The 10,424-nt window shown below is 34.7% G+C and overlaps 1 protein-coding gene across 1 annotated transcript in view; it reads left to right on the top strand.

The window, feature by feature from the left end:
• PRKAR2B (protein kinase, cAMP-dependent, regulatory, type II, beta) overlaps positions 1-6,188 on the top strand; it is a 63,660-nt gene extending 57,472 nt beyond the window's left edge. The window contains exons 5-10 of the mRNA XM_009328369.1: positions 1,197-1,350; positions 2,641-2,742; positions 3,334-3,408; positions 4,177-4,242; positions 4,418-4,556; positions 6,055-6,188. Coding sequence (XP_009326644.1) covers positions 1,197-1,350; positions 2,641-2,742; positions 3,334-3,408; positions 4,177-4,242; positions 4,418-4,556; positions 6,055-6,188 — 670 coding nt within the window. The remainder of the gene's footprint in view (positions 1-1,196; positions 1,351-2,640; positions 2,743-3,333; positions 3,409-4,176; positions 4,243-4,417; positions 4,557-6,054) is intronic.
• Positions 6,189-10,424: the final 4,236 nt, after the last annotated feature.

The following is a 10,424-nucleotide window of genomic DNA, read 5'->3' as shown; positions in this document are numbered from 1 at the left end:
GAGGTGCTGAGCTCTTCTCCCTGGGATCCAGGGATAGGACGTGTGGGAATGGTTCCAAGCTGCGCCAGGGGAGGTTCAGACGGGACATGAGGAAGCATTTCTTTACCAAGAGGGTGGTCAAACACTGGAACAGGTTTCCTAGAGGGGTGGCCGATGCCCCAAGCCTCTCCGTGTTTAAGAGGCATTTGGACAATGCCCTTAATAACATGCTTTAACTTTTGGTCATCCCTGAAGTGGTCAGGCAGTTGGCCTAGATGATCATTGTAGGTCCCTTCCAACTGAAATGTTCAATCAGAAGATCATAGAAGTGTGTCAGGATTCTTTGCTGAAGAGTCAATGTTTTTCAGCTTTGTAAGGTTACAGTTTATCATCTCTTATCCAAAAAGCTGCAGGGACTTCACAATATTCTGTCAGCCTTGCAGTTTTTAGGTGCAGTGGATCACCTCTAAGTCCCTTATCAATGAAATCATTGTACAGATTTTTGCATTACATTCACATGATTTATCAACATGTACTGTACAAATATTCAGTGCTGAACAAAATGATGGCTTAGGACCAATGGGGATGGCTATGTCATGTTTTACAAGATACCAGATTTTACTGCATTCCCAAAGCAAAAAAAAAGTTACTAATTTAATGATGGGGAGGAGAAATCCACAATAGATTCAATAAATACATATCTTTATTTCATAATCTTATGTTGCTTTTCATATACATTCCTTCAGTTTCCTGCATCTCCTCTATTTATTACATTATAAATTACTACTTTAAAATATTTTAAATGTTAAATACCTTGTATTATTATTTCAGTGATCATAGCATAGCAATTTTTGCAAAGACTTGTTACATTTGTATTTAGTGCGTTTAAAATGAAGTTAAGAAACAGATACTAAGTTAGATCTTAATTTTTAATAAGTTCTGGTAATCAATAGATCATTGTACATCCAGTCTGTCTTTAAACTGAGTTAATGTAAAAACTAATAACCCTATCCTTCCCTTTAAAAAGGAACGACTTTTATTGTTTATGGAAGTGATTGAGATGTCTCTGCAAGGTGTTTAATATCATTTAAACAAGCAAATGTATATTTCAAATGCTTTATCTTTGGAATTCATGGTATAAAAAAATATAGTGAGAGGCTGTTTAGCAAAGACTAGGACTGGTTTCTACTCATTGTATTTATATATTTTATTAACAGAGGTACATATGATATTTATGTAAAATGTGATGGTGTTGGGAGGTGTGTTGGAACCTATGATAACCGAGGAAGTTTTGGTGAGTTGGCCTTAATGTACAATACACCCAGAGCAGCTACAATTATAGCTACCTCTCCTGGTGCCATCTGGGGTTTGGTAAGTGAAATACTTGTTTTAAGATATTACTTGTTTTAATTATTTAATATAAATTGCACTGGTATGCTATATCAGCATTTAAAAAAAAAAGTATAATTTCGGAAAGTTTAATTTTAAAAATTCTGAGAACTCCCAACACAAAACTGTCTCTTTGCAGAATCTGTAGAAGCAAACCTGAGGCTTAAGAAAACACTGAGTTTTTAAAATATCGTTTTGTTTTATTCTATTTTAATGATAATTTCCCAAAGTGCAAACCACTTGACATTACTTAGACACATATATAAAATGTTTTCCCAGATCTTGACAGGAAACGCCTTTGGTTCCAGAGTAAAATTCAAGTATGAGGTTATTTATCAGTGTTATACTATTTGGACCTTTGACAACAGTAATAGAATTTACCAAAAGAGTAAAACTGGGATAGCCTTCTTCAAGATGTACATATCAATCTAATGACTGATCCCAAGATAACATTTTCCTGTTGAAGCGAAACGCGTGTTTTTTCACCAACTTAATCCATATGACTTCTGGGATCACGGCAGAGTTTAGGACACTGTAAGAATGGCTTTAAATTCGATTGGGTTGTATTGAACAGCAAGTCCCACCTGTAGCAGTGAAGGCTTGCAAAGCATTTCACTTCTGTCTGACACCAGGACACAGTCATATGAAGTTAAGAGAAGGAAACAGCATATGTGTAGTTTTTTCCATCTGTCTGCTTCACTTGAATTGCCAAATACTAAGGAACGTCCAGTTGGCTGTTTAGGGCAGCAATGAGTCTTGTTCTGCTGAAATAGCAGAAAGTGGACTGTGGCCTAAGACCCAGACACATGTATTTTGGTTTTGTTGGTATAATAATACTATAAAAACCTTTTTGAGTACACATCAATATGTATGGGACCTCAGGATAATGAATAAACTTTGTAAATGAAATATTTAAATATTGAGGATTTCTTAAATATCTTAAATTACCCACTCAGTGTTCACTGTGTAGCCAACCTGTTTAAGGTAAAACCTCTACCCTCTATATGTAAACTCTGTATGTATTCTCTGCCGAAGGGCAGAGAAGCTTTTCACAATGTGAATCAGATCAGGAGCTTAACTTTAGGAGCTCTTGATTGACCTCTAGAGGAATCTTTCTCAACTGACTGTATGGGGAGACTAGCCAGCTAGTTTGACAGCTACATTGAGTGACTAAAATTGGGTAATTTGAACATATTCAGCCATTTCTAAAGTATTTTCTACCACGCACGTATTTTCTGTTAATAAACTCTCTTTTTCTCTTTGTGTTTACAGGACAGGGTAACATTCCGAAGAATCATTGTAAAAAATAATGCCAAAAAGAGAAGAATGTATGAAAATTTTATTGAGTCGTTGCCATTCCTTAAATCTTTAGAAGTAAGATTTCTGTTGCATTATTTTAATGCCTGTATCAGAAGTACCTGATAAGATTCTGCTTTTGCAGAGTTTAAATTAGGAATTCAAATTTTCTCCACAATAAAATTTTGCATATTTTTGTTTTGGAGAAATACCGTATTTTTGATATTTCTAAATTTTAATGATAAAGAACTATTGTTGATATTGTATTTTTTTAAAAACTGTATCTTTTTACCTTCATTTTCTTAAGCTTAATTTTACTGCATGTTAGCTAATAAAATTAAAAAATTACTTAGGGAATTTCAAAATATTTTCATTTAACAGCTGTATTTTTACATGCATGCTTTTCTGAAAATAATTTTTGAAGACTTGGGATATATAGACTTCTTACAAAAATGGAAGCTCTATCAAAACATCTAGCTGTTAAGACTATAATATACCCTCTGGAACACTATTCAGCAGTTCTTCCTTTTTTAAATGATTATCAAAACAGGAAAATAAAGATACACTATTCTGTGCAAAGATTCATGAAAAGAAATATGAAAGGGCTTTCTAAATATAACACTGTAATGTTAACCAAATATTTCTTACATTTTCTTTTTTTAAATGAAGGTATCTGAGCGTTTAAAAGTGGTTGATGTGATTGGCACCAAAGTGTACAAAGATGGAGAACAAATCATTGCTCAGGTACAGTTTATTTCTAGTTTTAGTTTTTCTTGTCCAATAGGTAACAATTATCATGTTATGTATAGACAATACATACTTTTAAACTATGTTTTTCTTTCTCAGACGAAACAAAAACAATGAATCTTGCATCTAAGAGAGGTGATTATTTTGTAGCAGAAGCTAATTTTTCACTTAACGGTACTTTGAAAAACATCCCTCTTTGTTGGTATGAATAAAGGAGTCAACATTTTTAGTATACTTAGAAATTAAAACTATATAAAAGAACGATTGCTTCCAATAAGGAGCACTGAAGACTTACCTTGTTTTTGTTGTTAAAATATGATAATCTTTTGAAGAAGAATGCAGAAGTAAACTCTTCAGAGTAGGCAACTGAGAGTGTCTTGCCCCAAAACAATTATTGGATATCAGATAGCCCTTGGAGGCTTTTTATACTGGAAATTCTGTAAGGGAAATAATTTGGAAGGAATACAAAGGTGGAGAATCAGGAGTAAGGATCCTAAAATCTTCCGTAACATTGTTTTTCTCTGCTTTTTATATAAGGCACAGGCAGCTATGTCTTTTCATGAAAAGGCCTTGCTGTCAGTTCTGTATAGATGTTCTGATTATTATGTGCCTAGAGTATGGTTTTCACATTAAAAGTGATTTCTTTTGCAACAGGTATCAAAAAGATGAGCTTCAAGGCACTGGCTGCAAATATTTTAATGTCACCATGAAACTAAGAAGGAAATTTCACATTTCCTTTACTCACTTTATTTTTTTCTTCTACAGGGTGACTTGGCTGATTCTTTTTTCATTGTGGAATCTGGAGAAGTAAGAATTATAATGGCAAGGAAGGTAAACATCCCTAAACCACAGAGTTTTTGGGTTTTTTTTAAATCTTGATGTATTCTAAGTGTTAAACAGTAATACTAGCATTGTTACTAATTTTGCTTATGCAATCCTGAGTTAAGCAAATCTCTCTCTCATTTTCTCTCTTCCTTTCTCTTTGTCTTTTTACCTGATATTTCAGGGTAAACAAGATGTAGAAGAGAATGGAGCAGTTGAAATAGCTCGATGCTCAAGAGGACAATACTTTGGAGAACTTGCTCTTGTAACTAACAAACCACGAGCCGCTTCTGCATTTGCTCTTGGCACTGTCAAATGTTTAGGTATTGTTCAATAATATTTTATATCTAATATAAAATGATACATAATCTATCTGGTTGTTTTTATTGTGAACTCTTTCTCCAGAATATAAGATTTAATTACATTTACCCAAATAAGACTGTTTAAGCACACATCTATTACCGTGCATTCCTATTTACATTATTTATCTACAAAAATTATTTGCAATTGATAACTGGTATTAAACACAAATTCTCCAACATTTCTCTGATCGCATGGAAGTAAAAATTGTTTCAGGACAGTACAGAGAGTATTGCTGCAAACCATTTATAGCTATCAGATAAATGTCTAATACTCTGCAGAAAGGTAAAGTATTTCTTTTCTCAGTAGACTGACTCTCATCCAAGAAATAACTGTGGTAAAAATCCTGTCCCGTTTTATCACCATGACTTAAGCTTTAACGAATTCTTTGTCTTCACCAGCTGTTAATTTAATCATTCCGTCACACTGTAGCCTCAGGCACAGGAAAAGCAAAGGCCATAGCAGTTGTGCTCATAGACAACCCTTCGCATCCATTGCTTTTCATGGTCTGATGTTTAGTTCCTAAATATTTGTATCTAATTATGGGAAAACTGTAAACTGCAAAGACAGATTTGGCATTCTTGAATGACAGTTTGACTACCAAGCCAGTAGCCAAAAAGTTTCTCGCTTACTTATAAAGGTATTTTTAAAAATCCTTATCTCCAAACACACAGAGATGATCAGGCAATAAAGATCAAAGATGATAGAGAGGAAAGAGTAAGAGGCAGTGGTGAGGAAGTGTGTCATTACCCAGTATGAGTGAGTCACTAAGATCTCTGGCACTTTGCAAATAGCAGAGATCTTGAACTTTTCTCAGGAACCAAGACACTACAGGCCACCAGGTTGGAAGCTGGTTGAAGTATGAAGTTTCCTCCCTGACCTATTGGCTAAAACTATAGAGGATAACATTACGTGATCAGGTAAAGAAAATATTCTGGTCGGCTACACACTGACATTGCATGTGAATTACTGTCTCCAACTTTTCATACGTTTGCTGGGAAATAAGTATCTATGACAATTTCCACTGTCGGTGGAAACAAGTAAAAACAGCAAGGAAATATGCTAAGTTAGACTCCAAATACAGCCAACAACATCAGCAAAGGATGTGTTTTCTTGAAATCGCAAGGGTCTTGAAACTGTATTCTGTGGAGGAATCCAGGCCCCTCCAGACCTCTTCAGCAGCTCTTGGGTCACGTAAATCTTAATGTGAAAATATTTTCAAAATAAGAAACGCAGCAAATGCTAAGTTTGTTTATGAAGTTTCAAGACAGCAATGTGTTGGTTGATCTTGGTTTTGCTATGGTAAGTGGTTGTCTTCTGTGCAAACAAAGTATATGCCTCAGTAGTATCTGTCCTGTTATTCCAATGTAAAATTTTAAATGATGTCATAAACACCAAGATTAGTGTCTGCAACTGACGAGCACGTTATATTCTTTCTCTTTCTCTCCCCTTTTATCTTAGTTATGGATGTGCAGGCATTTGAAAGGCTTTTGGGACCTTGTATGGAAATTCTGAAAAGAAACATTGCAAACTATGAAGAGCAGCTAGTTGCTCTGTTTGGAACAAACATGGACATTGCCGATCCCAGTGCATGAACTAAAGATGGGAGCAACAAGATCTGTTATGAGAATATAGCACAGTAGTGGTTACTCCACTGAGAAATTGTCTCTCTTCCTATAGATGCCAAGCATTTTCTGTGATTTTAAGAGTGGGTTTGGGGGTATTTTTTTGGACTTATTACAGTGGAAATACTAGTAAACAAAATAGGAATTTAATAAATTGTGGGCTTGATTTTTGAAAGTGCTTAGCATTGATGGTTCCATCTGGCATTAAGAAGACCCATAGTAGCACAGCACCTTTAAAAATCAAGTCCTTTAACACAGCATTTCCTTAAAGAGTAGATTTCAAAAAACCCACATGCGATGAACTTGTTAAACCAGCTTCTGTTCTTCAAAAAGGTTACAACTTTTCTGGAAAGACTGTTAGTTTGAATGTGATATGTTGAAAGTATTAGTGCACACAAAGTGTTTATATGTATTAATACAGAAGATATACAGTAGATATTACTTTGACTATTACAGTTGTCATGATTTTATGTTGCATTTATCACAGATGTAGTGAATCACAAGACTAATCGTAAGATAAAGCATGACAATGCATTTTGTGTAACGCTCATGACCCAAATCTGATTTTTAACATTTTGTAATTTGTTTTAAAGTCCTCTTTGTTTAATATGTCATGTTTCAGCACAACATTGTAATATCTTATGCAATTTAGAGGACTTGTATATTTTTGCAATAAACTGCATTTTTTATTAGTTACATGTATTCTGTACAGTCTAGAGTAAGGACAGCTGACAAATTAACCTTAATGCTTTAAAAGCAAAGGCATAGATCGTTGTCATGTTCTACCTAATCATACATAACCTATAGTGTTTTCCTTCTCCCTTGTTTTATATTTATGCATTTTGTCTTCTCTATCTATGCTTGTTCTTTAGTTTTGGGGGTGTTTTTTAGATCTCACCTTTTTTATCTGTTAAATCTTTTACCTATTTCAAATGAAATGATCTTTGTATATCTCTCTTCTTGCAGTCTAATCTTAGCTATCAAAGACCAGACTCAATTACTGAAGTGATTGATATCGAAAGCCATGCTAAACTAAGCTTGTACTTGAAAAATCCTTATCAGGAAGTACAAAAATATTTTTAATTTGAAAGATCGATACTTCAAAAGCTTTGCACAAGTCTGGAAAGTATGTCATTGTTAAAGCTTAACATGTCCTGCTTTCAAAAACCTGTAGGTCATCATAAAATAATGTCTTTTTAGCCATAATAGCATGGGATACCTTCGGAGACTGAGGAGAGAGAGTATCATCTTAATTAGGAGCACAGGGCTCATTACTTACTAGGGTCTGAGACTGGAAATTTCAGGCACAGTCCAATTTTAATACTGCTTACTGACCTATCTGTTGATGTACATGGAAAGCTAGTGCACATAATGGCGGTCGGCAGTAGTTCTGCCAAAATGATAGTACAAGAATTGTAGGAAGGCTGCTTGTGCCCTGTTTCAAACACCTGAATTATATCATCTTTCCTTCTTAGATAATGACTTTTCTAATGCCATATATTTGTGTATGTTGATGTAATTATTATCCTATAGTTAGTGATATGTTCTGACAATTTATATAATCATACCTGTATATGAAATTATGATTATATAATATGATAATATATATCATACAGTATGGTATAAATTATAAGTCAGATTCCTAACAAAATGCGATCTGAGCAAAATTTACAAATGTCTTTTTTTTTTTTTTTAACCTAGAAATCTGGTATGAATAATTGCACATATGATAACTTGCCTTTGTACTTTTCATTTATGGAAAAAAGAGAAGCCTGTTATACTAGAAGGAAATATCAGGTAACCAAAATCTACACTCTTGTCATTCTCTGTGCTTAATCTCTAAAAGCTACCTATATTTTGCACTAGCTTGATGTGATTAAGAAAAATGCTAGAAATTACTTGTATGGCAGTAAACTACAATCAAGGCCATAAATGCCAGTCATGGTATTTTCAATATTGTTGGTTATATTTAAAGTTTCCTTACAATAAATGACACTTTTATATATAAAAAAAATCTACTTTTATTGATATTGTTGTGTTTTAATTCCATTATCATGAAGTTACAAGTGACCTATTTATATTCATTTATTAAAACATTCATAATCCTTAACACTTTCATGTTGATTTTCATAAATGATGTTATGCAGATGCTCTATCTACTCAGAATAGATGACATGTTGGTGTGGTAATTGTCATAGCTACTTTGTATTTGATGATTTGCTTGTAGTTTTTAGCTGGGAAAAAGCCGTGGAGTGACAAATTTAAGATAATCAGACTTTGGATTTTCTGAGTTCCAAAGTACAGCTTCATGTTGCAGCAGTTTTATTGTGTTGCTCTTGGGGACTGGATGATTTCTGGCATTTTCTTTCCTGGTGAATTCGGGGGGGTTTAACCAACGGTAATAAATTGCTGCTTTGTAAGTTTCGTCCAAATCATTATATCCTTCATCATTCAGCACTTAGGATTCCTCCTGAATCTATGCATATGTACACTTCAAACATGCTAGTCTTCATGTCATAAACATGGCAAGTGTTCATCCTAAGAAGGAAATCATACCAAGTCACTGATTTTTAATGACCTTTCAAAAAAAGGTAGATAGTTCTAATAATTGTAAACAATACTATGTCATGTTTACCTTATGAGACTGTCTGTGTCCATACTTAGATTACCTGATGCTTCTGTTAATAAATATTTTTATCGTCCTTATTTGTAGTCAGGTCACTAAAGGAACGGGACTTTGGTAATTACTTGGCACGTATGTGTTAGTTTGTTTCTCTCCTCCCTCCACATCCTCACCAGCGATTTATAATTCTGCAGATGATTTAAATGAATTTGACAGATGGCTAAGTTCTAAAGAGGAAAAAAAATAAATAAATGCTCCAATGAGTTTGAAAATATGCCCTGCTGGGTGAAGAGAGAAAAGCCTGAGAGAAATCCTGTACGAGAGGGCATTCATGGGCTCACATGTTACTAAGCAAAAGAGAATCCACATGGCAGCAAATGTTTACAAATGCCTTAACCATGGGAAAAAATTTGACCGCAGCCCTCAGTTGATCACAAGACACAAACCCTGAGGAAAGCAAGCTTCCTTGGTCCTCGTGCTGATGCTGTCAGTTTTTAAATGTCATTTGTTTGTGCTTCATGAGATTTCATTCAAGTTCATCTGGAATAAACACTTCTGAAATCATTCTCTTCTGGATCTCCTGTTTGAGGTCCAGAAGAGACTGTGGAAATCTTGGGGACAAAGCTGTGAAAGAGCACTGTGAAACCATCTACAACCTGAACAACTATCACTCCATCTTCTTTCCTTGTGTTGTCTTTTAGTAAAGACTATTCCGGTCTTTACTAAACCATACACATGACGGTTATAGGTGCGTTGGTTTTTTTTTTTTTGAGTTTCTAAGACACTTTCCTGTGTCTGTAGTCTTCAAATAAGACCATTCAGTAAAGGCTATTCTGGTCCTTGCTGGAATGGTGGGTTTGGTTTTGGAGTTTTTGTTTTGTTTTGTTTAAAATGTTTGGTGCTTTAAGCTTTCCATAAGGTGACTCTGGGATCAGTTATGTCAAGATTTGTGTCATATTGTGGTTTATGACACACTTTCCATGGCAAGCATTATTGTTTTTCAATATCAAGAGTTCCCAGATGTGCAAAATCAGTATCTGCTGGTCATCCTTCACAAACCTGGCACATCAAATTCCTAGTCATCTTTTTTTCAGACGCTTTTGCTGAACAAAGTGCTTTGCTGAAAGCCAGTTTGCCACAGCATGGACATTCCTACATGCTCTTGCTAAAGTTATGTTCATTCAAAGCTCTTTTTATCCATTCATACATATGATGGTTATAGGTGCTTTTTTTTTTTTTTTTTTTTAGTTTCTAAGACACTTTCCTGTGTCTGTAGTCTTCAAATAAGTATTACTGCCCTTTTCTCTGGGAGGAATTGCCTCTTTGTATGCTGAGTAGGTACAGATCTGTGCTGTTGACTGTCTTACAAAATTTAGGATCATTTTCAAATTATTCTGAGAGTTGGATTTCCTTCAGGTATATACCAAGGCTGTTTCCAAGTTCTTAATCTACTTTTTGGCTCAGAAGGATGCTTAACAGGGTGGACACTCTCACTTCATGGACTGAAGGGAAGCTGAATAATCTTGGTAGGATATGAAAAGCCAGAAGAAAACCACGTTAACATTGTCTCTTCCTTCACCCCG

Source organism: Pygoscelis adeliae, unplaced genomic scaffold (genome assembly GCF_000699105.1).
Source record: "Pygoscelis adeliae isolate BGI_AS28 unplaced genomic scaffold, ASM69910v1 Scaffold267, whole genome shotgun sequence".
NCBI lineage: Eukaryota > Metazoa > Chordata > Aves > Sphenisciformes > Spheniscidae > Pygoscelis > Pygoscelis adeliae.
This window is presented reverse-complemented; position numbering and strand designations above follow the sequence as displayed.